The sequence below is a fragment of the Hylaeus anthracinus genome, unplaced genomic scaffold, assembly GCF_026225885.1.
Source record: "Hylaeus anthracinus isolate JK02 unplaced genomic scaffold, UHH_iyHylAnth1.0_haploid 12002, whole genome shotgun sequence".
Classification (NCBI taxonomy): domain Eukaryota; kingdom Metazoa; phylum Arthropoda; class Insecta; order Hymenoptera; family Colletidae; genus Hylaeus; species Hylaeus anthracinus.
In genome coordinates, this window is record NW_026534349.1 from 10,491,428 (window position 1) to 10,519,319 (window position 27,892).

Sequence of the window (27,892 nt, forward strand, 5' to 3'; positions counted from 1 at the left end):
TGTGTGTGTGTGTGTGTGTGTGTGTGTGTGTGTGTGTGTGTGTGTGTATGTCTATATATACAGTATCATTCATACAAGAGTTTTCTAAACAGAATGTAAGAAAGCAAGGTGGCAATTATACACGACGAGACATATGACAGAAGGTAACGTAACCAGAGATATTATATATATATATATGAAATAAATACAAAAAGAAAGTAAACACAAATCGTAAGGTGGTAAAATGGTTTGTTCAAGTACCTCTGCGAGCGAGGTCGCGCCGGCTAGAGCTGACTCTCTGTTTGTTCGGTTCGTTCAGGAGGAGACGTAACACGATTGGTAGTAGTAGTAGCGGTAGTAGCGGTAGTAGTAGTAGTAGACGATAGCGGTAGTAGTCGATAGTAGCTGACAGTGGTAGATAGCTGATTCGGTACTGGTTGGAGTAGTAACGTGTACGTATACGCGGCGCAGGGCGCTGGGTCGGCGATCGGCTTGCCCTAACTTGACGGCAATAAGCAACACGAGAAATGTTACATATTTGGAAAATCATGTCAAACAGAATGAGTTGTTCTTTTCTTTTCTTTTCTCTATTCGTATCTTATGGGGGGGGGGGGGGCATGGAGAGAGAGGGGGGGGGCAAAAGGAATCGAATCGTTTCACTGTAATCAGCTGACTTTTATCGACTTGATCGTTAATTCGTCACCTCCTATGGTGCTATCTCTATTTTGATCTGTTCGAGGTGGGGGAAGGTTTCGATTTTTCTTTTCGTGGGGTGTTTCGAGAACGAGAGATAGCACAACTGTCAGAGATAAGGGATGTCTTTTTTTTCTCCGACTGTGATAAACGGTGATCAACTATTTTTCGAGGGGGACGCTTGGTAAGAGAATACAGGGACTATTGAAAGTTTGTTCGGTACGCGCAATATGTATGGGAATTGTTTTAAATTATATACAACATCTTACATGCATATATTTATATTAAATCAAGCCAAGCGAGGGCCTGTGAAAAAATTATACCGAGAGGCCTTGAGCCAGTTTCGTCTCGGCAATAGCGCCACGCGACACAGTAACCACCCCTCGACGCAACCAAAGCGTTTGCTTGGATTGCAAAGTCACCCCGCTCTCCGACTAAATACACATTCCCATCCTAATTCCGACGCGGCGAATTCATTAAACGCGAATACAAACCCAGGCTCCCGAATCTTCAACCCTGAACGTCTTCCCGGATAACCGAACCAATATTTTCACACCAATTTCATCCCCTCGACAAAAATTGATCGAAAGCAACCGATCCCATCGGCGGGATCTCGCGCAGATACGAAAAGGTGCGAATCACGCGCTCGATTCGTTTCATCGATACTTCACAGACACAGACACGTATGCTCGCATCGCGCACGCGTCGGTTAGGTCAATTCTCGATCGTTTCCCATGGAACGGTCCGGAAGCAAGCGGAATCTCGGCTCGGGTTCTCGATCCGCAGGGATGCTGGCGGGAAGAGGGTCGTCGGGACAAAAGATCGCTTCTTCTGGCTCGTTTCGATCGTTCTGGTCCTCGACCTGCCCACACTCCCCTCCCTTTCCCTTCGCGACCTCCACGGTTCTTTAATTTCCGTACACGCTCCTCTATCCCCTGGATTTCTTCGTTTCCCGTGTCCCTTTAATCCCGCCCGGTCCTGAAGGAGCCACGGACGCTACGACTTGTTCCTGTATGCGAAGGCGGGCGAAATTTTCACGAAAAGAGGAGTAATGGCAACGTGTGTCTCTCTTCTAATTCTTTTATTATCGAGGCGTGGCAGTCAGTAATAAATAATAAAATTGTGAAACACATTTAGTCCTTCTGTTGGCAATGATAGCAAATAATGGGGAGTATCTTCGTTAACTACATAAACGACATGTACAAAATATAAAATGGAGTGTTTAAAATATATAGCCATCGAGGATAGTCTGTCTTATTTACCATTATTGCTGAAAGACACTCTTTTATTGGCGAGCAAGAAGATTGCAGATAAAGTACGTGGAATGATTTATACTCTAATTGAATCGCAAAATAGAAATACTTTAAATATTAGTGAAATGCAATTACATCTAACCCAGTAATAAAATTAGAAGAACAATCACAGGAAAGGTTAGGAATTCCTCTTGAACACATTTTCAACTATTATTATCGACTCTGCGGTTACATAGCTGCCATTTAACCGAAATTTCACCCACTTTCGTCACCCTCTCCCACACACACTTAACAATTGTCCTCCGAGCAATCGTGCCAACGATGCGCCGATTATTTAACGAAAAATCGTTAGGCTCGCCCTATCCGTGGCTCTCCCATTACCGTGGCCGATTCGATTTCGACGAATAAAAAAAAAAATGAAATCCCGAAAAAATCACACAAGTACTCCATCGTCACGCACACGAACACACATACGCACGTGGTATTCTCCCTCTCGATCCACCGCGATCAATCGTTTCGGTTCTTTCGACGCGTGTTTAATTCGAAGGTGGTTGGTCTTCGAAGGAGGGGAGAGGGGGCTGGACGACGCGTGGAGGGGATATATCCGTTGAAAGGAGGGGCTTCGATTCCGCGATCACAGATTCGCCCCTAGCGGAGGCCGCTGTGGCCTGCTTCTGTCTATCCTAGCTGACGTATTATCTTTTCTTTTCATTTCTTTTTTTTTCCTCTCTATTTGCCTCGGGTAATCATCGATCGTTTATAACCTGGACGATCCGCCACCTGCGGCTTACCTTGCGAAGCTCTTGAACGCCGCGGACTGCGGATTTATGCAGAGCGGCACGCGCGACGTGTTCAGCTGTTCCGCTATAAATTTGTGCATTTCCTCTGAAACAGACAACAGATTCAATCGTGACGCGAGATGGTTGGATTTGGACCTTCGTTTGAGAGGGAATAGGACCAATAGGATGTGGGGAGGAATTAAGGAGGGGTCACAGCTGGGGCTAGGGAGGATGTTAATTTTTAGAGGAATTTCTAATAGAAGAACTGATCGATGTAAAATTGTTTCGTTTCGACATGTCAATATGCAGACTTTGAGGCATAATCGCGATAACGGGGTCCAAAGGGGGTCGATTCTTCGTAGGGGAAGATTCTCCGTGTAATAATGAATCGAAAATGCAGAATGACATTTTTGCATGCGAAGCTTTGATGCCGAGATACTTCAATTTCAACAATCTTGGGGCGCGCGAGCCTTGGGAAGAGTGACTTGACTGACCCGTCTGACCATTACTGGGTATTTCTACTCGCGTTGCACGTTGAAAACAGATTGCATGTTTTGTATCCGTTTCAACTGATTCTATACAGTTAGAAAATGGTTAGATCAAGGAGAAATAGGTGCTACCAATCACGTAGATGATATTTACCACTGCAAGTAGAAAAAGGGAGCGATGGTCAGACACGTCTACGAATACTCAAAATAAATTTTCTCACAAAAGAAGACTCCTAGCAGAAAATCCTATCCTACACTTTCGATTCATTATTGCACGAAGAACCCTCCCTTATCAACAACCCACCCTGTTTTCTCTGTTACAACACCCTCTTCTCTTTCAAACACTTCGGACACAAAGAAGCAATCTGCAGTATTTCAAATTCCCAATTGATACATTGTACAGGTGCCATTTATTTTGTTTCGCGAACGCACTACAAATTCATACCTAATCGCCAAGAACAATAACATAATTTATTGCTACACACGAATAAGAATGTTTATCACCCCATGAAATAAATAATAAAGACTCCAATCCTTGCGAATACTTGTTCGAATCAATTTTCCTCCTTCGTGGCAAAAGTGATTCCGACCATTTTTCTGCAACGTGCAAAAGGCGTGGCGTGCAATTTTCAAAGACTACATCAGACCCAGTTTCGACGCGATTACGAAGAAGAAAGTCATACGCGATAACTTCACGGTCCTCTGACCACGGTGGTGATAAACTATGATTTATCGCGACCGCTGCGCGCACACGCGAGAGTCTATCGCATCATTGTTCTCGCCGCAGCTCGGCCACGTGCCCGAGACGTTTAAACTATTAATAATGCGCGTGACTCACGCCGGGAGACGCGATTTTTCTCCGCGGAAGAAAGCGGCACTGTTAATCTGCCCCGTTGGGAAACGGCGCCCGTTCGATGATAACTCTCGTCGCTCTTGTCAAGGGGGTGGTCGAGCCACGGAATGTTAAACATCGACTCTCTTTAACGTAAACAACGAGTGACTCCAGGCCGTAATAATTACTTGTCGTTGGAAGTGATATGTTATCGATCCGATGGTGTTATATTTCTTCTTCACAAATCTGGTAAATATAGATTACTCGTGATATGAAATTATTCATAATATGGAAACCATACGATATACTCTGCAATATATATTTTATTAATTAACGCAATAATATTCGTATTTCAAGTCATAGTATTATAAATTTATATTACAAGTATAAATATAGATTAATCATAATGCAATTACAATAGAAACCAGTTCAATGACGTGTCATGCGTGAACCATGCTTATAAATATTATTAACATCGAAACACTAGGCGTCTCACTAGATATCTCAGGGATATCAAACTTTTGCCATTGTATCCTTGAGGAACTATTAATTTGAAAAAGAAAAGAAATGTTTATCGCCATGATTCGTAAAACGTACATAGAGCATATGACTCTTAGTAAAAAAAAAAGTCTCAGAAATCCTATTTCGAAGCTCGACCACCCTCCCGTGACGTTTCTGGAGTGGAAAGTTGTGCTTTGCGGTAATGGAGCAAAACGATCGGTTGATTTTATTGGACCAGGAATACGGTTCGAGTTACGAGGCGGCAATGAAGCTAACTCGGCCACCTCGGCCCCTGGGGGAGGGGATTATCTACTGCCCTAAAATCGGTACACCGTGGAAAATTCACGAGCTCGCGTCCGTAACGCTTTATTAGCGCCCCCCGGTATAACATCGATCACTCCCTGCCACTGAATTTACTCGTTGGCCAGCTTCTTCGATTGACAACGGTTTCGAAAGAAATTCGCGAGCGTCGTTACAATTACTACGTAACGCGGTACAATCCAATTTAAAATGTTACGTTTCAAATTCTCGAGTTGCTTCGCTTTCGACAATTAACAGGGGAATGTGACTACTAAGATGGCTGAAACCCTAAGTTGTCCGAGTTAGTATACGTCCCTTTCCCATGTTCGAGGTCCCTTACCTTTCACCTGCTGCACGGTGGTGAGTTTCCGCTCCCAGAGATCGTCGAAGGGATGAGACGTGGCTGGCTCGAAGTCCCCCGTGTACTGTCTCATGCCTGCGCTGGTCGTGTAACAGCACGTGCACATGCACGAGTGATATCTGAGTCTTCCCTCGTCGAGGTAAGGATGCGCCAGAGCATCCACCACGGTGATCCTCTTGTCCTGCGGGAAGTCCGCGAACGAGGTCAACGAACGATCGATAAAGCTCGTCCTTCGCATTGGAGAGCATTTTGTGAGAAAAAGTGGCCCGTATTCGAATTAGCCATCTTCGTTTGTAGGGAAAAGGATTTTTTTTTGTTTTTGAAAATCTGTGATAAATGAAATCGTGGTGGGAATGGGTAGAAGTATTAGGTGCTACGTGTAAACGTGTTTATTATATGTAGTAGAGTGGAGGCTTTGCGTGAAGAATGTTGCAAAATTTCTTGAATATAATAGGATAAATGTAGAATCGTCGAGAAGGTTATCAATTATAATTTTAATAAATATCGGGCTTCGGAAACTGCGTCTAGCAAACAAAATATTTTTGCACAATTGTTTTTTATCCAGATATCTTAATTCCACAGAAGTGTTAAAAAATATTGGTTTTGAATATTACGTTATCCTTTCAGAATCAATATTTTTTTTTATAAGAGGGTCAATAATCATTATATACTCAATGTAATAATACAATTGTAATTATTATTATTAAGTATATTAGGTCGATCGACTAATTTCGGTCGAACTTTGAAGTGAAATACTAGGTTATGCTTTGGCCGAAAGCGAACCCGTCCGCTCTCGCTATTTACGAGGCTGGTGAACGATGGTTATTTCTCTGCGGATGGAGGGGGAGGATAAAAAGCGACAGGCTGCTGGGGACGAATAAATTCACCTACCCCCCGATCGCCAGGACGGATTTGGATTAGTAGCCGGGAGATCCCGAGCGTGGCAATTGTCCGCTTCGTGGCACGGATGAATTATCGATTAACAAATTCGATGTTATTTTGAGGACCCAGTAGATGCACAAGGTGCATTTGGGGTTCCCTCGTGAATTTTAATATCCCGATACCCTTGCACCGTAATTATTTGTCATTTCTCCAAAAACCATTGGTCGTGGTAGAAATTTCAAAAATTAGGAACGAGGAAATATAATGAAAACGTGGAAGACAATTGAAAATTAATTAGAAGGACATTCAAATTTGTTCTTCAAAAAAATCAAATATAAATATAACTCTATGAGTCGAAAGGCCCTCGACATATTCTTTTTTTCTACTTTTCTACTTCTCTCTCAAGCTTTGGCAGTCAACATTTTATTACAACTTTTGTTACGAATACCACTCGAGGAGACTTTTACGATGTCGCGACCCGAGGTATTTTTTACGCACTGTCGAATAAGAATGGAAACGCTCATGGACCATTCGCGAATAATTCTTTTTATTGAACTTTGAGAACCACGAACCGAAGCTTCAGCGATTACCGTATATTTTACACAGGTCCCTTTGTCCCATACAAACACAATTCTTGTTATTCAAAGACACTAGAAGGTCAACATAATACACTATACATTTTATACAGGCCTCTATCTCGTGTATAATCAAGATCCGTGTTATTCAAAGCCATCCGTCAGGTAAATCTTTCCAAATCAATGAGAAATCAACGAGAAATGACTCTGGACAATGAAATGCATCTTAGATACAAGAAAAATACACGCGAGTAACGTCTTTCTAACGAATGATCCCGTACATCCATAAATATCAGAGATTCGCAATGAATAAGTGTCCCGTCCTCTCGGAACTATCAGCGTCAATGTTCGAAGGGAACAGTTCATTGTACCGCGAACCAAGGGAGGCAGATCTCCCTCGTTCAGGGGTGGGCGGGCGAAGAACTTACGGGATCGAAGACTAGCATCTGGCAGAGCAAATGGACGGCCTCGTGCGTCGCCTGGCTGCTGAGGGTGTAGAGGGCCGTCAGCGAGGGTGGCTTCGGTGCGCGCCTCAGCATGTGGGATCTCGCACCCTCGCACGCGTACCTCATGTCCTCGAGGGTCGGTGTGCCCAGCAATTCCGTGATCAGCTCCAGCTGCAAGCGAACGAGTACGTGCACGATTTTACAACGCGATCCCTTTTCGACGGAGACCTCCGTTCACGACCAGAGATGACCGAATAGTAATTTCATTCGGATAAACGGGGGAACGCCGTTTTGCTCATTTATTCTTTATTTCCATTCGGATAATAAAGGAACAAATTCATTGTTTTGTGGTCGACCTCGTGGGAAGAATAATTATATTTAATCGAAGGAGGATTCGATATGCTAGGAAGACAAGGGATCGAGAATTTGGGAGATGATTTGTGAAGTGAAAGTTCGTCTACCGTCGATTTATAGATTGGAAGGAATTCTTTTGTTTTTGAGGGACCTCTGTGAGACATCGTAAAACGATATATCATGCATGACAAGACGCGAATTTTAATGAAGGAAAAGGAAATATTAAGAGCAATATTGTAACAGAATATTTAACCCTTTACACTTGAGGACTCTTTTCTGGTATCTACTCGAGATGCTTCCTTAGCACTCTACTGCCACGAATGCTAAGCTTGGATTGACTTCGAACATGAAATCTCTAATTTGAGATTTGAAAATCAGATCATCTTTATCTCGACAACAATCATTTTACTGACACCTCGAGTTCAAAAAGAAATTGAAGCTAAACAAACTTTATTGCTGGTTGATTTATTTCGTCGAACCTGGTGGCGACCGAAAGTCACCTCTCGAGCGCGAAGGGTTAATTCTACTTCACACAGAAAGTTCGTTAAAGAAATCATCTCACGATCGATCTACAAATTAACTCTACGAAAGCTGTGTCATTCCACAATGTCGTCATAAAGCTCGAAATCGATGTATGATTTTGTATCGGTTATTAAATTTTCCATCTCTGGTAACAGCTGATGTACGTCAGTGATCGAGGTGGACAGGACGTGGACTGACCTGTTGCACAGGACTCTGCGCCTGGAAGAGGATCCGCCTACGCAGGAGCTCGCCGAAAATGCACCCAACGCTCCAGACGTCCACGGCGGCCGTGTAGTGCCGCGCTCCCATCAGGATTTCCGGCGCGCGATAATACTGCGTCACCACTTCCTGGGTCATGTGCTTGTTCTGATCGGGCTCCTCCACACGGGCCAGTCCGAAGTCGCAGATCTGTTCGCAGAGAAAACGTACAATCCTCTCCTCGAAATCGTTCCTACTCTCTTCGAAACATTTCGATCGCGTGTCATTGCTCTGTAGCTTCTACAATTTTTCTCAGATTTCCACGAAATGTTTTTTTTTTTAATTAATTCGTGGAAATGAAAGGTCGTCCCGACGCCAGCTTCGATTCGAACAGGACTTTAGTATAATATTCAAAATTTGCTTGTTAGCGATGTTATTATAGCTTCTACAATTTCTGTCAGGTTCGTATGAAATATTTTTTGATCTTTCCTTATTCTCCAATTGAATGTGTAGGCTATCTAACTCGTGGAACTATTATTTTATTAGATCCCTGCGCGAATGCTACGGATTTGCCGTTAGACTCTCCGAAAAGTCGATAAACCGAATAAAACTCGCGAACGGAGTAATCCATTATTGCAGAAAGTACGGTTTCGACTCAATTAATGCGCCATTACTGGCTCCAAAGGAGCCTGCACTCACCTTCAGCACGCAGTTGCTGTTGACGAGCAGGTTACCCGGCTTGATGTCCCTGTGTAGGATTCTGGCCGAGTGAAGGTACTTGAGACCTGGAAAACAAAAGAGGAATCCCTCGTGAATCGTTCGCACGTATGCTTCGTGATAGCACAGTTTTACTAGGACTCTGATCCTTTGGATCGGGCATCAGCGTAAATTCCAAGGAAAGAACGTTTTCGAGTAGAAAATCTGTGGGACGTGGGACGTTTCCATTGGGAAACGGGCGACCTAGATTTCGACGAAATTCCGTGTCGTTAGAGGCTCTTCGCTCGACAGATTCACGCGCATTCATGGGAGATTATCCGGTGTTTAGCTCGGGGGATGTCGTCGCGACGTCGACGTCCCGACGCCAGTTCCCTCGGCTTCGAGTCGAAGGAGACGTTAATATTTTGCGACCTCTCGCCATTTCTGTTCTATGAGAACGAAATTTTGTTTGGTCGTTCCTTATTCTCTAACCTAAACTACAAGCTGTCTAATTTGTGAAAATATTAGCAAGAACGATTACTAATGAACGATATCATCTACTCTAGTCATCAGCCCAAAATGCATTTGGTTGGAGTTTCTTATCACTCAAGGACAACTCAGCGATAATTTACATAGCGTGACAAAATGTCGAGTGTTAGGCCATTTCCACAGGCACTATAATTTGCGTCCAAGTATACCGTGGCGGAGCATAATCGTCTCGGAAGGGTTTAAAGGGACTTGGACGTTAAACGTGCCTGTAAGTGTTCATCAATGGCGACAAATTGCATCGAATCGTCAACGTTCCTCACCCGTGGTAATAATAAGGTCGTGCCGAAACCTGTTTTCGAATGAAACGTGCGAGCAACGAGAAACCTGTCCTTATTTGAGACAGAAAAAAACAGAAGGAACAGAAGGCTTTGCTGGAGACGGTGTTGCGCTCGAGTTGAATCCTCGAGTTTTCCATTCGATTACACTGGTCCAAATAGAAGGGAAAATGGAGGGATGGAATAAATACCAAAAGAACTCGCTCGTTCGCTCAAAAATTAATAACGTGAAAGCTACGACACATTTCATGTTTCTTCTCATTTTATTAGAGTAAACAGTACTCCACATTACCTCCAAAGAAATTCTCACAAATAATTGCAGTAATTGAAATAAACAGCAAGACCATCTGCTCGCAAGTAGTCGCCAGGAAGGGTTGATTACAAAATTGATCTTTTCAAAGCGTTGTGCAAAACTGGTTTCAAAGAAAAGTCATTTTATTCTCCCTGAACATTTTCAACCCTCAAACCAGAGCTCTTTCTCCTCCAGTGCTATCTTTCCTGTTCTTTCTCGATAAACTACCGGGCGAAATGATACGCGTCGAAAGCAGTGCTGCAAGGGTGGGGACACGAAGAGGGGGCGAGCTGAATAGGGGACAGATTACTGGGCCACCCCTCGCGTCGAAGTGCAATTCGGTTGCACGAATAGAAAGGGGTGGCAAAAGGCTTGGCTAACGGACGCCGAGCGTCGCGGTGCTGTCGTTAAACGCTCGCATAATCCCCCCATGAACGGGCACGTGGGGTTTGGGCGGTGCTTCACGATTTTATTTCTGATATCCGTTCCCACCCATGCAACGATTACGTTTTTCGCGTGACGCGTTCCAGATGCTCGAATATTATACTCGTGTCTACGTATTTTTTTATTTACTCATTGGAACAAGAATATTTATTTTAGGACAGTTTAAAAAATGTTTTATTCGTGTTTCTACATTGATTTGTTCGCGACGGGCAACTTAAATAAAAAAAAAGACCTGTTTCACACGTACCTTATTTCATTTTTGACGTTAATAAGTACATCGCGTGTGATAAATCTCGAAACACGGTACACGTTGTTCCACATTACGGTTCTAGGCAAGTTTTACTTTTTTTCCAGAGATTTACAAAACACCTGCAATACGTTGCCTCGGCGAAAGGGCAGATTTTTTAGTTGAATTCGTTAGGAATTCAGTTTTTTAATTCAGTAGACATCAATCCTTCCCTATATTTTCCGTACGAATCGAGATATTTCTATGAAAATTGTCACAAATACTACTCAAAGCGTGTGCTCTCCACACACACGTGTCGAACGTTTATATCGAATAATCAGTATCCCCAGAAAAAATTCCTAAATATCAACATTGTTTTCGTTCCAAAACGAAGCGTTTCTCTCGAGTCCTAAGAAATACGTCAAACATTGCTACGTTTTCAGATTCAACGGGGACGTAGCTCTCGGAGCACTCCTCCGAAGGGTTGTTTCTTCGCCGAAGGCCATCCCCTTTGCGAGATGAGGCAACAACAACCGATAGAGTTCATCGCTGTAAAAACGCGAGGCTTTTCATTTCCCTTCTTCTTATATTTTCGTTGGTTGCGGATGAAGGACGAATATGAGGGTTGCGGGATGAAAAAGAGCGGTCCAACCGACCAGGGTGGAGACAGGACCGGGGGGACGAAAGGGAGCCGAAAAGAGACAGGCTTGGGCGAGAGGGAGGGAGAAGGACGAAGGGAAAGCAACAGGGGGCGAAAGGAATAAGCACGGAGCGCGGAGGGTTGTGGAGAATAGAGGGGGGTGGACGATGAAAAGGGACGGTGGGTAAGGGATGAAAAAGATAAAAGAAAATGACAAGGAAGAAAGCTTTCACGTTGAATGCTTCTGTTTTCCTTTGGAAGCAAACTGTAACGAGTCGAAATTTTGCAAATTTTAGACTGATTAAGTTACCCGTTAGTACGTTAGATCACTTCCGTTACCACTTACAACATCATAGTTTCCTAGTGTAAATTCATCGCGGTTTGTCTTCCAGATCAAGATTTCAAGTACGGATACAGGTTCCGGGCATTCGATACAATTGAATATATAATTAAATCGTTCAATTACGGAGATCAGACAGAGAAGAAGTCCATCTACCTTTACCGCGTAGAATTCAATACCCTTCGAGTTTTATTTCAAGCACTTTGAAATATTTTCACGTGTAACGAAGATGTACGAAACGAAAGCAAGAAGCGGTTTCCATTTACGAACGGTAGAAGGTGAAATTTGAGAAACACTGGGTAGAGGGATGAACGTTGGTAAGGGGATGACGGCCAGGGAAAGAAAGGACCTCGGTAAGGGATGAACGCACGAGGAGGACGAACGCTGGTTGGGGATGGACGTTGAAGAGGGAACAGACGGGGTGGGTAGTCGCTGGAAGAGAAACAGAAATGAGAGGAGGGTCGGTGGGGGGACGGCTGCAATAAGAGCAGAAACATCGGTGCCAGATGAGTGTGCCGTGAGTCATGCCGCATTCAGACCTCGACTTTTCTCTCTCCGCAATAAAACTCGGTAATATTACCGGGGTAATCTGCCCCGTGGGTGCGTCCGGTTGCGAATTCACCCGCCAGTAATTAAAGTCCCTCTCTGTTTCACCCCTATACCGCTCGAAGCCTTTCTCCTTCGTGCCGATAACTCGAGACGCGCGAAATCCACCCACCGGAATTTTTCTTTATTTTTCCACGCGATAGAGGTGAAAACGACTGTATCTCTCCACCGCGTTCGAATTTCTTCGAGTTTTCGATGACGATGGGTTCTGGACCACTCTCCTGGGCTTAATTGTAGAAGATGTCTCGGGAGGGGTGCGACTGGAACGTGGGATGATAATTTTACAGGTGAAAATAAATAGAAAGGGTAAGGTTGCTTTTTGAGAAAGTTTTGATGTGCAGTGTCTGTGTATTGCTGACTGATTCTACTTGGGACGGTGTTTAGTTTCTTTACGAAGGATTGTTTCATCTCGCATATTAGTTTTTATTGAATGTTGATCGAAGAACGTCGTTATTAGCAAAACAAGTAATTTCTTTAGTTTGGATGTATAATAGAGGAACAATGTCGAGGTATCACGAATTTAATATCCTTCTCTCTCATTTGGATAAGCCTAGGTAAGCTCGATCGCTATCGATTTAATCAGATTAATTAATCGAGTGGTGCAAGATGTTGCAATTAAAGAGGCAGCGTATGGATTGAGGGGGGAGGGAGAGAGAGAGAGGAGAAAGGAGGAATTACGATACTCGCCGCGATAGCAGGTGAACACCAGGAAAAATCAATCGAGGCTCGCCACGAGGCGTCGAATCGAGGTCGATCGGTCATCGATCGACCCGTCGACCGCTGCTTCGTCAGGAAGATCCTGATCGTATTATACGCTTCTCCGCGAAACCCGATTTCGACACGGAAATTATCAAACGTTTTCTGAACATTTTTGTTACGAATTATCGATTAAAAGATATCCTTTTCTTTTCGTAATCGACATCGATTTAGTTCGTAGTCTGGCTTCACCTTCTGGCGGGACAAAAACGTGCCACTGTTATATAGAACGAGGAATCTGACACGGTCGCCTAAAAATATCTCTCGCACGCGATCGGCGATATCATTGAACTCGCCGAGCTCGTCTCGACGCCGAATATAACCGTGGAGCTTCTTCAGAAAAACATGGACGACCTTGAAATGTCGAAAACCACAATCCTCCGCCAGTCACCGTGACAATTTAAGCCATCGTAAAAAAGATTGTCGAGCCTCGATCTCGAAAAATCACAATAATAAATCAGAAATACGTTACAGCGTGAAAGATCGTCAAACAAGAGATCCAAAATAAAGGATTCAAATTTTAGCTAGTGAACGTGAAGCAATTCGCTGGGTGATTAGAGAGAAGCTAGTCAGCGCAAGGCCAATCGCGCGGAATGCGTTTTAATTATCGCCAGCAGGACGCTCCACGACGACCCGTCACATTCGAGTGGTGGTCGAGGTAGGAAGGACACCGGGAGCCACAGGATTTCAGCCATTATGCGTGTGGCCGCCGCGTTCCCGTGATATAAATTGCACCGACGGATTAATGTAATAGAGTGATTAATCGCGCGGGTGACGATCGGACGCGAGCACGTGCTCGCCGATGGATTAAAGCGTTTTACGGGAGGACTTCGACCGTGGCTGCACCCGGAGGGTCATCCGATGAAACCAGTTCTAATGGCCGCTCGACAATTTACGATCCGGCGGACCATCGGGCGGGAAACTACTCCAAAGCTCCCGAAAAACATTTCATTCTATGGCGACGTTGGATTCTGTTTGAAAATTTTTGTGTGGCTTCTGGCGGTATCATACATTGAATCGTTGCTCATGGACGGGACAAAGATATGCCAAGGGACATATAATTAAATTCAATAGTACCTTTTATTTTGACAACATTAGCATTATCGAATATTTATTTCATCTATTAGAACCGTATTTCGATTAATATTTCATCATTGCATGAATTATGAAATATTAATCGAAATACGGTTCTAATAGATGAAATAAATATTCGATAATACTAATGTTGTCAAAATAAAAGGTACTATTCTATTATTGAAATAACATTTTATGCTTCTATCATTATATGAATTATGAAATATTAAAGAAACATTAATCAAAATAAACCGATAAACATCCATCACATACGAGAAATTATGGTGTCTTCTGAAATGTCTTTCTTCGATAGTTTCCTTTAGCAGTGGAGAATCTTCTATTTTTTAACCGACTTCGAAAAGGAGGAGGGGTTACTCAATTCGACTTTTTTTTTTTTTAACGAGTATAATTACTATCTTCTTGAACTAAGTATTCTATCCTTTTCGACAAAGTACGAGGAGCAACCAGCCAAAATGTCATCGGGATGGGATAAAAATAGCAGAAAATACAGACAAGCCGTTCAGCTATGTCTGAGCATTTTTTCAAGGGATGAAGAATGACAAAGTTCACTTCGCGACTCGAACCTCCCAATTATTATCGGCGTAGTGCCAAGGTTGGCAGAATTAGAGCCCCCCGAGCCACGGTGAACGTTGAACACGTCACGGCAGGACGATTTTACGTCGACTGGGCCGGCGTTATCGGGTTCATCGCTCCCGTACCTGGGTGTGCGTGCCATTCCAGCTGGTCGATTCTTCATTTCTTCTCCCCAGGAACGACCGAGCGCTGGGGACCACCAGGTATCGAGGGATCGGACGAAAGTCAAGGACGAACGACTCGCTGCCCTCACAGGTATTAACATCAAGGTCATCCCCGTGAATCGCGAAAGTTTCGAAACATGGAATCGTCCTCTGTGAATCACGATTGCGTCCCTGGTCGGGCATTCGCGGGGTCGCAAGCTCGTTAGCTCGACGCAGACGTTTAAAAGGCTTCGACAACGAACAGAGGCGTACTTCGATTTCCTTTCGCGCCAGTTAATTGCGCTCTTACGGGCCAGCTGGGACGATACCTAATCGAACCCGACGCGAGCCAGATCTGCTTGGACGTATCGCGCCTGGGCGTGCGGATCTCGTTGGGGTGTTATGGGACGCCAGATGTAGGCCACAAACGTAAATAGACTTCCGTGACGACGTACCATCGCGTGGAGTAGAATATTTGGGAGGCCACTGCGTCAATGGTGTTGACATTTCTTTGTTCGAGGGTGGCACGCTTTCTTAGTCTCGAAAAACACCTCGACATTTGGGAATTTCTTTCGGCAACACAAAATGTCCGATATAAATGTTCGGTAAGGGTGTTAAAAGTATGTACTTTGAAGAGTACTTCTCCCAAGCTTTGATAAAAAATGTTGATTTCTATGGAAACTATGGATGTCCATAATACTTTATGTTGCTGGATTCTAGGATGATTTATTAAACTAATGCTTCGAATCGAACCTGAAAATGTTAGAGCGATCTTCCGAGTATACTGAATTGAACGAGTATGCGCGAATATTGTGAAGTTACTTCAAAGAAAGTTATTTTACAAAAATATATACATTCCAACGAAATATGGACCAAAAAAAGGAACCAGAAATAGCTAAATAAATGAATCGCACAGTCCCTCGACCCCAAAATATTACTTTTATCTCATCGAATCCTGCGCCACGAGAAGGAAATAAAAAGCACGAAAGAGCGTTCCCTCCAGTCGAGGGCGATATTTCATCCCCATGCTTATCTAGCGACACCCGGTACGTTGCTTAACGCAGTCGCGACTTCTCCTGTTTGTTTTACAACAGCCGACGGACGTTTATGTCTTTTTGCGATCGTGGGAAGACAAACGTCCGGTTCAAAAGGCACCGGAGGTTCGCGAAAATAGGGAAAAAGGGGGGAAAAAAATGGACGACAGCTGATACGAACGCGTTCGGCGCGAACGAGAAACTGTTTTATTCGAGGAATATAAACACGAATAGGTATCTCATAGCGAAACATGGTGCAACAGAGTGCAGCGACTGTGACGAGGGAAAAATGGACGAAGAGGAGGAGAGAAATGAGGTCAATCTATAAAACTCGATCGCGGATACGCGAACTCCCGCTCGGGATTGGAATAATTCAATTTTAAACCGTCCTCGCGAATGCATCAGCCACGCGCGCGACGCGTAAACACACGGATTGGGTTCGCCTAATTGCGCCTCATCCTCTTATACAAGCTTAAACAATCCCGGCCGATTATTTCTATGGGACGAATTCTGCAAAATTATCTAGATTAATCTGACGGGGATTCTTGTTTATTCTCTCTGCTCTGCTTTAGTTTGTTAAGTACTATTAATTAATTCGAAGATAGTTGAACTTTTAGGGGCAGAAGGTGCACTTATAACAGTTTCTAAATTTCAAGCTTTGTGCAGTTTTTTGAAATTCACCCTTATCTAGCCTGTTTAAAATCAACTCTAACGTTGAGAAAATAATACTTGATGAAATAATATATATTTGCGACAAAAGGAAAAGTAAAGAAAACATAGGGGAGGGAGGTGAACGAAAAGAATAAACTTCTCCAATTACTATTCTCGAATGACCAAGGGATACAAGGTGTTTCTATATCATTCTATTCCCTATCAACAACTCAAATCAAATTTCGTCTATCTTCGATTAAGTGATTAAATCGACCAAGCTGTTCGACGTTTGCGATTGCCACGAAGAAATCGCTGTTTTTTGAATACCGAAAACGTCAATCGAGCCGCCTTCAAACGCAACCTGGTAAAAAAAAAAACCGTTATTCGCGCTTTTCAATTAATCCTTTGACATTGCAGCCCATTCTCATCGAGCTGATCCCGCAACGCGGTCGGAATTTTATTGCGAAACGGTGTTTCGTCGAAAGCGATGCAACGGAAACTTTTGATCGCTTATTTTGCCACGTTTATCGCGGGAATCGTTTATCCGGAACATTAACGAACAGATGCAACCGTGGATACTCGTGAATTTTAATGAAAAACTCGAGCTAGGGAAAAAGTTAAACGGCTTGCGCGTTAATTTAAGACAGAGGGAAGGGGGGAATTTTTAATCGCAACATTTTTCAGTCTTCCTTCGCTGTTTATACATGCCTATTCATTAGCCATTCGATTTTGTATTCTTCCTTTATTTTTCTTCGAAGCAAAGAAAGTTAAGGGAAAAATGAAGGGATGAGGAAAGGAAAGGGAAAACGAAAAAGAAATTCACCGCATAGCAATCACTCGCTCGTAAATAAACCAAAATTGTCAAATTCTTTAAAACTCTTTTATTCTCTATAATACTAAAAAAATTGGCAAAGTTTAATCGACGAAACTCAAGAAAAATTGACGTACCACGAGTTCGATGCTACTTTTCAAGAATAACAAGCATCGGTCAAGATTCGTCTGGCTTTCGCCGGGCGTAACCACTCGCAAGTAGCGCGATCAACACGGATCAGACGGTCGGACGTGTCGATTTTCAAGATCGCGCAAAAATTACGGACCGCCTCGAAGAAAATTGCACGTGGCAAGAGCACCGCCACCGAGAAAGTCGATTTTCCTCACGGTAATCTTTTTCTCCCTAAGTGGATACTACTTTAATTAAAACATCCTTGCAGCTGGAAGGAGATCGCAGGATTAGAAAGAGAAAGAAGGAAATCCGTGTCTGTTATTCCTCGATCCTCGTTCGAGGAACTGATTGGATATATTTCATCATCGTTAAAGGCAATTATTTCATTACGTGGAATGATTACGTTTATTTTTGTTACTTTAGAAAGGATAATTAATCTTTTTAGTATAATCAAACGGAATGATTATGAGATTATCCTTTCCTAGATTGTATTGTACACAAATTTTGATCCAGAAGCACAGCGTAATGAATCTATGATTTTTTCTTTTCGTAATTTTGCAATTGTCTTTACTTGAACAGCTATCTTATTAATATTTCTTTGTATAACTCGTATAAAAATTCGTGTACAAATTCTTCGTATGAATTAATTTGATAAAAAGTCAAATACAAGTTCTTTGTATGAATTCATCGACACAAAAATTTTAAACAGAATGGAACAGGATTTATGAAAGCAAGAATGTTAAATAACTAAATATTTTCCTCCCGTTCTTTGAATCCCGTCAACTTGTCAATCGAGTCGCGTTATAGTTAAAAATTTCATCAACGCAGTACAAGGAGAGTTCTTTTGACATGGCCCGCGAAACTAAAGCCTGCGACCCTCAAAGGTAAACGCACGAAGCGTTAATCCCGTTTCCAACTCCTTGCACGCGCGCGAGTATCGTGATCTCGGTTTGAAAAAAAAAAAGAGAAAAACTTTAAGCCAGGCTTAATTGACACGCCCGGGAAAGGGACAAAACACAGACAAAAGGAAAAAGGCCGTTCCGCGGTTTTTGAAGTTGGAACATTTAGAAAAAATGAAAAAAAATAAAATCTTACGCAGTCACGGACGATCACGGTCACTTTGTTGGAAACGCTTTGAAACCACCGAACGATTTCGTGGATATTTCTTTTCGGGTAGGATCATTAAGAAAATTGAATTTTTCACTTGTTGCTTTTGATTTAACGAGTGGTACCGATCTGTGCAATCGAGGAGTCTTTGAGGAAATTTTGGAGGGAATATTAGAGAGATGACTTTGGAATCGATTGTTAACGAACTATGCATCCTTGTGATGTTAAATTTTCAAATTATATTTCCAGCATATCGTCAAGAACAATTTAATATGTTTAGTAAGGGCTAAATGTTGTTTGGGTAAGGCCAAGATGGCGCGAGCTGTGAACATTGCGCGGACCTAAGAATAACGAGACCGAGATAGAAAGCGATCGAGGAGCGATCGAGACAGTCGAGAGGCCGAGAACGCAACAAATCACCAACGACTGAAGCTCCCTTCCTTCGGTGGAGTCCTCTCCTCTTTCTCTTTACCCAGGAATTAGTAACTCGAACCGTTCTTTTTCGCGAGTAAACAGCTCCCGACGTGCCTTGGAGATCTGCCTGGAGCAGCTCGACGAGATGGCATTATAAGTGAAAATTAATGCAAATCGTCTAAAAGCGTAGTTAGCACGCGGGGAGAGGTGTCCTGTTCTCAGTCCTCCAGTATTTCACCTTTATTATCTCCGGCGATCTGCCTCTGCGTAGTCTCATCCTCCTCATCGGAGACATCAACGTCGCGCGACATTTTTCGTTCTTTTCTTTTCCGTTCTCCTCTTTTTCTTTTCATTTCGTGCTCGGCATTAAGTCTCCAGACCTAATGATTCTCGAGCCCCTGCAGATCCATTCGTATGCGACGCCAAGCTTCGTGCTCACCTGGTCTTCGCAAGAAAGTCGACTTCCAGATGAAGAAACTTCCAGGCGAACAATACCGATAAGATCACCGCTGCGAAATTGGATGATAGCAGCTCTACTTCGTCGCGGTTGCATCCTTTTCGAGTTGCACGTCTTTGCTTCATGTTAATGCCCATCTTACGAGTGCTCCTTGTTTTTTCTTTTACCGAAGGGAATTCGCGTGGGAATTTGTACAATGAATTCGTATAAAGAATTTAAATAAGACTTTGCGTACAATGAATCCATATAAGGAATTCGTATCAAAATTTTTATATACAAGGAATTCATATAAGAATTTTTATATACAAGGAATTTATGTAGGGAATGCATGTAAGAATTTTTATATACAATGAATTCGTATAAAGAATTTAAATACGAGATTGCGTACAATGAATTCATATAAGGAATTCTTATCAAAATTTTTATATACAAGGAATTCATATAAGGAATTCATATAAGAATTTTGATATACAATGAATTCATAAAAAGAATTCATATAAGACTTGTTGTAAAATGAATTCAAAATCAAGATGTTCGTACTAGAAATTTCCACAAAAATTCCCATATAAACAAACCAAATCCAATCGAAATTAAAATCCCACGGATAGATCGTTTCCATTTATCGATATTTCGTTTCCCACGCGAGGACGCGTGTACCCATTTTCCACGTGTTTCGACGTGTACCCTAGCCGCACGAAATCCTCGATCCAGTTAGGTGCCGCGTTACCAGAGAAAAGGTGAGAGACAAAGACGATGATCCCTCCGAAGAGGATTCCCGTCCGACGATATCCAATCTTCTCACGGGCCTGCGTTTCGGGTGGTTCCGAGTTTTCCACCCGGTATAACGCGGCGCGTAAAGCCCGGACAGATAGAGCAGAGCTCCTCTTCTTCTCTTGACTGGTCCGAAACCAGTCCTGCCACCGCCCATCCGTGACCCCAGACCCCGTCATCCGGTCGGCTGCTCGACGCTGCGACTACTCTCCTCTGACTCGTTTAACCTCGCTCTACCTCCCCCACCACGCTTTCTCGCCATCCTCCTCCGTGATGTTTTAATTAAGCTGATCCCTGTTCGATAGAACGCTTATCGCCGCTCGCGTCTCAGCTTTCGTACTCCTTTTTTTTCCCCTTGTTGCGTTGGCAGGAAGAGGCCTGGACGACTGCACTTCCGTTTCCTCGAGGTTTCGAACCGGCTCTGTTTTCGATGTACGAAAGCGCTCGAGAAGCGTTCCTGAAGAGTGCGTAATCGATGTTGATTATTGCATACTGTTACGGTGGCCCTGATACAGCTAGTGACTTTGTTTGCATCTAGGTTTGCATCTTGGCTGCTCTAGTGTCCATCTTCTTGCGCAAGATTTAGAATGCGTTAGGGAAAATCATCTAAATGATGGAAATTTTCTGTCGATACATGGTATTTGTTTCCATGTCTTCTGTAGTTAGTACGCAGGAGCATTTATTAAATTCAATCTAAATAAATAATCCCCAATACTCTAGCACTGACTGCAAGTGCGTTTAAATACTATAAGCTACCATATTGTTTATTTACACTCTCTCCAGTCTCCGTTGCTTCTTCTCTTTTCTTGTCTGCTTGGAAACTTCGATTCTCCTCCATGGTATTTCGATCAATTTCGAGCTCTCGTTGTTGCTCGTCCTTTCTTTTCTTTCATTTTTTTTCAAATGGCTGGAACAACGAAAGTTTTATTTGCTCTCTCGAGCCACTTTGCCAGCCCCTTCGATTTCGTTCGGGTTAGAGGAGCCTCCTCGAGAGTTTTCTTTGTACAGACGTAATTTGGTGTTCAAGGACTTGCGAAAGTTCTGTTCGCTTCCACGATATTCAAAGTTCTGGAAGTTTTCAGAGCTCGAACCTCCCCAGTTCTCTGAAACTTACCTGCCCCTCAGACTCCTCGAACATCTTCCTTCGCGTTCCCTTTAATTAGAACAATCCCTGCTCCTGTAGACTGCACGTTGCAGTTTATCTTCCTTTGCTCCACCTATTGGCAGGACGCGATCGAATCTTCCGTGTCAGGTTTCCTTGCTGACCGTAATTGCTCGCTTACATAACAGACCTAACACAAACCTAACCCACAGACCTAACCCAGACCTAACCATTTTAGGCCTGAATTATTTTCTTCTCTTGTACTAATCTAATTTAATTCTTAGGGTTACCTTGGACTAAAATTAGTATGAAAAAGAGATCCTAAAAGCGTAGTTTTCTAAGGAAACTGGTCTTTCTTCGAGTGGACAAATAAAGACATTCCACCCGAAACGATAGCGTCGGTAAATTTTAAATTTTTTGTCCGCGATTCTGGACATCAGGTTTGAAAGGGTATTAAGAATGCTTAATTAGAGGAGTTTTCGTGCTTCGTAAACAATCCAATGTAGAAATAAAGCGACGGCAAACGCGACAGAAATGTTTCCTTCGTTCATTACAGGATCCCAAAAGCTACCTCTCTGGTCGCGAATTCGAACCGTAGAACTTCAGACGCCGCTAAGGCGTCGTTGCGAAATTAATTCGTCAAGGACAGACGCGGGTATGGCGCGAACAGCCGCAGCAACCGGTGTCTCCGTTGCTCGTGCCGTGAAGTATGGAAGTCGACGGACGTTAATACATCATCCTAGTGTCTGTAGTTTTGTTCCTCTTTCTAGGCGGTAGTTTTCGAGGGTAATTTGTCACGGCTGGTTCCCTTGTTTCCGCGTGTCGACTCGGCGCGAAGGATGTAGGCAGGACGCGTCAGGAATCAGGATACGGGTCCTTTCCCCCTCCCCGACCCTTTCCCCGGGAAGGAAGCTTCCTCGCAGAATCGTTATGCACGCTCGGATGAAGATGCTCCTCTGAATAATAATTCCTTCGTTTTTCTTCCATTTTCCTTCTCGTCCGTACAGTCGTTAAAACTCCTTCCTCGGGGAACGAGAGGAGCCTGGAGAGCTCGCCATTTTCGACCGTTTTTCCGCGTTACGATTCGTGGAAATGTTGCTTGGATCGTTGAACGCAAAATGCCCGTTGTTGATACCTCTCGTCCTAGCTGATTACGGGATCTATGCGGATGAGGGGGACGTTTAATGGCGGCAATAATCGAGGAGAGTGTTTTAAATCGTAAGGGGTTGCGATGTGTATTTGGACACTGGGATACAAAGATTCTATGAAATTTTTTATGGGGAGTGGTTTTTTTTTTACACTAGACGAAGGTCTGTTGAAGAAATATTGAAAAATGATTGGAATAGTCATACAAAGTGTAGTACTCGTTGATCAAAGTAATCCAGACATCAAAGTATCAGCTGCAATTATTATTAACCCTTTGACCTACGATTTACTTTAGGATCGTGAATGCCTTAATCACGACTGCCGTCTGACTCGTGTTTTTCGTGTTCGACTCGAATTCTCTACCACGAGTCTCGCACGTTGTTACAGGTTAAAGGGTGAATCATTATTCATTGCAGCTAATAATTCAATAAAGAAGCTCATATTTTTTTCTTGGAACACAAGGTGTAATTAAATCAAAACTCCATCTGGATCGGGCAAATATAGCCGGAGTCACAAGGGATTCGCAAACAAGCCTTACATTGTATACATCGGGAAAGAAAGAGGTAACCTGCACCTTCGAGACACAAGGAGAGCCAAATATTTTCAAGTACCAACGAAACGCAGACGAATCTGTCTTGTCTCAAGGCTCGTGCAAGCAACCATAAGCTAGGTTGTTTGTAACCACGAACGATGAATATACCACGGAACAGAGAGAGGGTAACCGAGAGTGGCGTACTGAGGGACGTCGAGGGAGGGGGAAGAAAGCGTCGGGGACGAAGAAGAAAAGCTGGGGGAACAAAGAATCGCGACCGCTTTAAAGTAAGATTTTCGAATAATGCTTTTCGAGCGAGCGCTTTGGAAAAAGGGCGGACGGTGGTTTAATTAACTCGACATTCTTGAAGGGCGGGGGTCAAAGGAACTCTGCGAGGGTGGCAGACTGCGAGCGAGTTTTTTCAAAATAATTATGCGACAGTCTGTGGCCGACGGAATTTTCTTCTGTACTTCGATTCGAGACAGAAAGGGGGTGGCGGCGTTTCGTGGATCGCGATCGAAGCGAAGAATACGAAGTTAAAAACTAATAAAAATCGGGTAATTAAGGGTCAATGAATTCGTCTTGAAAAGCACTATCGCGTGATCCCCCCAAAAATATATAAATCCGTTTAAAAAACGAAACTTCGCCGTCATATCTTTTAAATTAATAATATAAAAAGAATTTCATTTGCGCCACAATATAGATCCCATTGTATCCTGCAATTTACATCTAAACAATTTTTTCGTATCATCGATAGTTATTGAAATATGCGTCTGTCATACTTTAGCGTGGACACCCTATATATGTGTTGGGAGAATCATGCAATGGCTACATATGTATACATACATCTACAGACAAATATAGTCGCCATGACACAAAATACTGCCGTTTCTCCATGACGGGTACACTCGTCAAACACAGCAGAATGGTTAAGAACTTGTGAAGTCAATACAACAGAATTCATCATTTACCGTCTACAAAAATGTATTCATAACACATTACTCCACTACACGCGTACAGGGAGTGTGAACGTCCAAGAAACTACAAAATGCACGCAGTTATGCATCGTCCTAAAGGAATATTGATAACGTTTACAGAGTAAAGTAAATTCCGCGGTCTACGCATTACAAAAAAATCTATACTGCACTTTGGTTCGGGCTCCACCCTAAGAATCTTATCATAAATGAATTTTCCCCTGCTAAAAGGATGTCTGAAGATACATCCCCGTCGAAATTATCAGTATTCCAGTTCGTTACTTGCGAAATCTGTATGCACGAAACAAAGCGAAACCAAGGAAAGAAACCACAAACGCGAGGGAAGAAGCGAGTGTTACGCGGGAAATAACCACGAGGGGGCGAGGGGGCGGATCCTTGAGGGACGAGAAAGGCGCGATGCAAAACATATCAGGAGGGGGCGGGGGGAGGGGGGCGGGAAGATATTCAGAGGTTTTTGATCTCGCTGAGACGCGACTTTGATTTTCTGCTGAATAAAAAGGGGTTGCACCGTTGAAGGATCGACACGAGTGGTGTCGTTACTTGCCGAGGGAGTCATCCCCCCCCCCCTCCCTCTCCCTCCCACGTGAAATTTCATTTCAAAGGCACCGATAGGGAGACTCCTGGGTATCTCGAAATATCGCCGAGTGGCGAGTCCTCGGAGGGAAATCCATTCGCGAATTTAATTACTCCGGTGAATTTGTTGAACGACGTTTAGGGTGTCCCCGCGAAAGTCTACGGCCATTAAAGGCGAACAGGATAATCCTCGGACAATAGTCTCGGTTCGACGATGAAAAACGCGGTAGATCGCGTTGGGATAAGAAAATATTTCGCTGGGGGGAAAATTTGTATTTACTCGTATTTCGAGATTGGTATTTTATTTGAATTTTACTGACGATAACATCCTATCGAACCCTGAGAAAAGATTTTTATTGTAGGCTAAGATATCGATTAATGAATGTACTGTCGTCCAATCCAGAAGAAATACTCACGGAAGCCGGGAAATAATTTCGAGAGACGCGATACGAGAACCTCTGTATTTTCTACATACAGTCAGTCGCATGAATATTCGTACCCTCTATGTCTATTATAGAAATTATTCCAAATTACATGGATAAACTTTCCGCTTGTATACATATAGTGAAAAATTTATTTGGAAACACCAGACTTATCGTTTAATTCAAACAAATTCCTTCGATAAACAAACAGAGGGTACGAATATTTATGGGACTGGTTGTACGTTAACCTTTTCTTATGAAAATTGCCACAGAGATATCGTTCGAAGTTATGTACTTTTACGCCGTGTACCAAACCTCTGCATTGGACGTTCGCTGTAGCCAGGAAAAATTCCCAAACGTTAGCATCTTCTGTTCCCGAGCGATACTGTTGTTCCTATGGCACAATGACGGCTCCAAGAGGGTAAGGTCGAGGAGAAATGGCGAAAAACGAGCCAACGGCTGTCTTAACGAAGTGGACGGCGAAAAAAGAGCATCAATCCGACAGTTGCGGGGGCTGAATTAACTTGAGTGCCTCGATGGCGGTCGCGGGCACGGGCAAAGGGCGTTTTCCGTCGAGGAATGGCTGAAAAATCAGCGTCTTATTAGCAGAAGACAGTGGAATCGGGAGGAAAAAGAGAGAAGAATCGTCGTTTCGCAGACACTCCCGTCGCAAGGGCCAACGAACGTCAGGCCAGATAATTCGACGAGCCAGACAGGACAAGAACTGTATAGCACCGTGGAGATCCAAAGATGATCCCGAGGGGTGAATAGAAACGATCTTGTTTACCCTGTTCAACCCAACTTCGACGCTCCTGGCAATACGCTGCCCGTAGATTTTTGTAACGGGCACGTTTTATTCTCTCTTCAACGTCTTCTTCCTTGTCATTCTACTTCTCGTTCGTTTCTGTTCCTTGACTTAAGGGGGGGAAGCTACTGTAAAATCGTTGAATCATTTTTAATGCGTGTAAATAATTGATTTGCCATTACAACTAAAAAAAGAACCTAAACTGTACTTCTTAACAATCATTAAATAAAATATATGGTTCGATAATATGCCTCGAAGGTGCCGGGATAGGCCGTCGCGAATATATGGGCGTTTTCCGTTGGTCTGGAAGATTAAAAATGAATCGATTCTCTGAAAAAGAAGAAAAAAATCCTGAGTACTGCTTTTTACATGTGCTCATCTGCCAAACCTCACTTCTCAGTCAAAACTGACACGGTTTTTTAAGACAAAGTTGCCGAAACTTCAAGATTTGTAGTGAAATTTTATAACAGGTATTAACATTTTTTTTTTTTTTTTTTTTTGAACCTGAAACTAAATATTTTGAAAGTATGTGAGGTTTGTCAGATGAGCACATGTAAAAAGAAGTACTCGGGATTTTTTTTTCTCTTTCAGAGAATCGGTTCATTTTTAATCTTCCAGACCAGCGGAAAACGCCCATATCTTCAGGACGGCCTATCCCGGTATCTGCGAGCTATATTTATATGTACACGCATTAAAAATGTTAAACTATGGTGTAGTTTCAATGATTTTACAGTGGCTTTCTCTCTTAACCCCTCTTTTCTTGCAACCGCTATGGCGCCTCGAAGAACGTTCTCCGAGGAGGTAATACGGTAGAAGGTAGACGAATTTCGAAAAATACAGGATTTATTCGTTAAAAGCCCGCTGGCTCGCGACGAATTCGATCTGCTAGAATTTCAACAAAATAAACACGCTCTTCTCCGCCACGAGGCAAACAAAGACCGAACAAACATCGCTAATATCCATTGATGTTTCGAATAAAGGTCTGGCCCAGCTGTGTGGCAACAGTATAACCACGTGTCTCTGCAAACAATGCCCGTAACACAGTGAAAACGCGCATCATTCTCATCAGACTTATTCAACCGAGCGCGCTGCACGCCGTAATAAAATACAAAGACTGCTTTCACTCACCTCGTAGTATCTGGTACAGGAAGACCTTGATGTGGTCGGGGCTGAGATGCTGCGGACTGACGATGATCTTGTGTAGATCGCTCTGTAGCAGCTCCGTGATCACGTATCTGTGCGATGCCTCGTTAAGGAATTTATGGATTGTTATTAACCGCGACAGATTAAACCGTTTCCCTCGGCGAACGACTCGCAATTACCAGCTGATTCTCTTACGGCGTCGTTTGCACACGCGTGTCGATACCCGCCGATAAACGGAACTAACGCCAATATTGACGCCCATTAACCGGCCAATAAAACGTAAAATCCCGAGGACTGGTTCCAGAGGCTCCCTCCGTTTTCCCTTCCTTCTTTCAGGGGCAATTAAGACAACGCTCGCTGCTCGTTTCGCGACAAGCTTGCGCGCCCCGCTGGACGCGTTTATCGCGTCGCTCGAGCCATTCGAAACAGTCGCGATAAAAAATTAAATTAGAGCTTGGATTACATAAAACAGCCCGTTTCCTTTACAGGTATCGAGAAAAGATTTTTTCCTTGTCAACTATCGAGAACGATGAACTCTTAATTCGACCGGGTTAATTTAGTTTTATAATTTAATTTTGTAATTTCCTCGTTTCAACTCGCTTTCGCTGTCAGAAAGTATTTGAAGCCTACGTTTAAAGAAGCTTCAGGAATAAAAGCGCTTTATTTGCAAGGTCTTTATCTCCTCATTCGAAAATATTATTTCGCTCCGTCGCTGCAAAACAGTATTCGAAGCATTCTCAAAATTTCACCCGGCTTCGTCGCAAGCGGAGGCGAACAAAACGTCATTGTTCTCGCCTCGACTTAACTTCGGGAAGAAGTTTCGACCCCGATGGAGCTCGGGGGAGGGGAAGCACCCGTAAATTACCCTCCCGGGTTTATTAGGGCCAGCTACTTTCGTCACGGTACGACATCGCTCGACTCGATTCGTCTTCCGCGTTCTTTTTGCTTCCTGCCTTCATTTCGACGGATTAACTCCTTCGAAGTCGACGAGGGAACCCA

General features: G+C 43.3%; 1 protein-coding gene and 1 long non-coding RNA gene across 6 annotated transcripts in view; one reads left to right on the plus strand and one right to left on the minus strand.

The window, feature by feature from the left end:
* The window catches only part of LOC128892049 (serine/threonine-protein kinase NLK), a 187,570-nt gene that overhangs the window by 26,288 nt on the left and 133,390 nt on the right, over positions 1–27,892 (minus strand). For 4 of the 5 annotated variants that reach the window (XR_008461000.1, XR_008460998.1, XM_054152119.1 and 1 more), the window contains 6 exons: positions 26,879–26,985; positions 8,863–8,948; positions 8,164–8,373; positions 7,072–7,260; positions 5,166–5,367; positions 2,717–2,810 (listed from right to left, as the gene is read on the minus strand). Coding sequence is in view for 2 of the 5 variants with exons in the window: in XM_054152119.1 (XP_054008094.1) it covers positions 2,717–2,810; positions 5,166–5,367; positions 7,072–7,260; positions 8,164–8,373; positions 8,863–8,948; positions 26,879–26,985 (888 nt within the window). In the remaining 3 variants the exon portion in view is untranslated. Of the gene's footprint in view, positions 1–240; positions 481–2,716; positions 2,811–5,165; positions 5,368–7,071; positions 7,261–8,163; positions 8,374–8,862; positions 8,949–26,878; positions 26,986–27,892 lie in introns of all 5 variants that reach the window. The other variant, XR_008460999.1, reaches the window with a different exon arrangement.
* Positions 1–27,892, plus strand: part of LOC128892078 (uncharacterized) — a 59,545-nt gene that overhangs the window by 20,501 nt on the left and 11,152 nt on the right. The gene's annotated exons all lie outside the window — the stretch shown is intronic.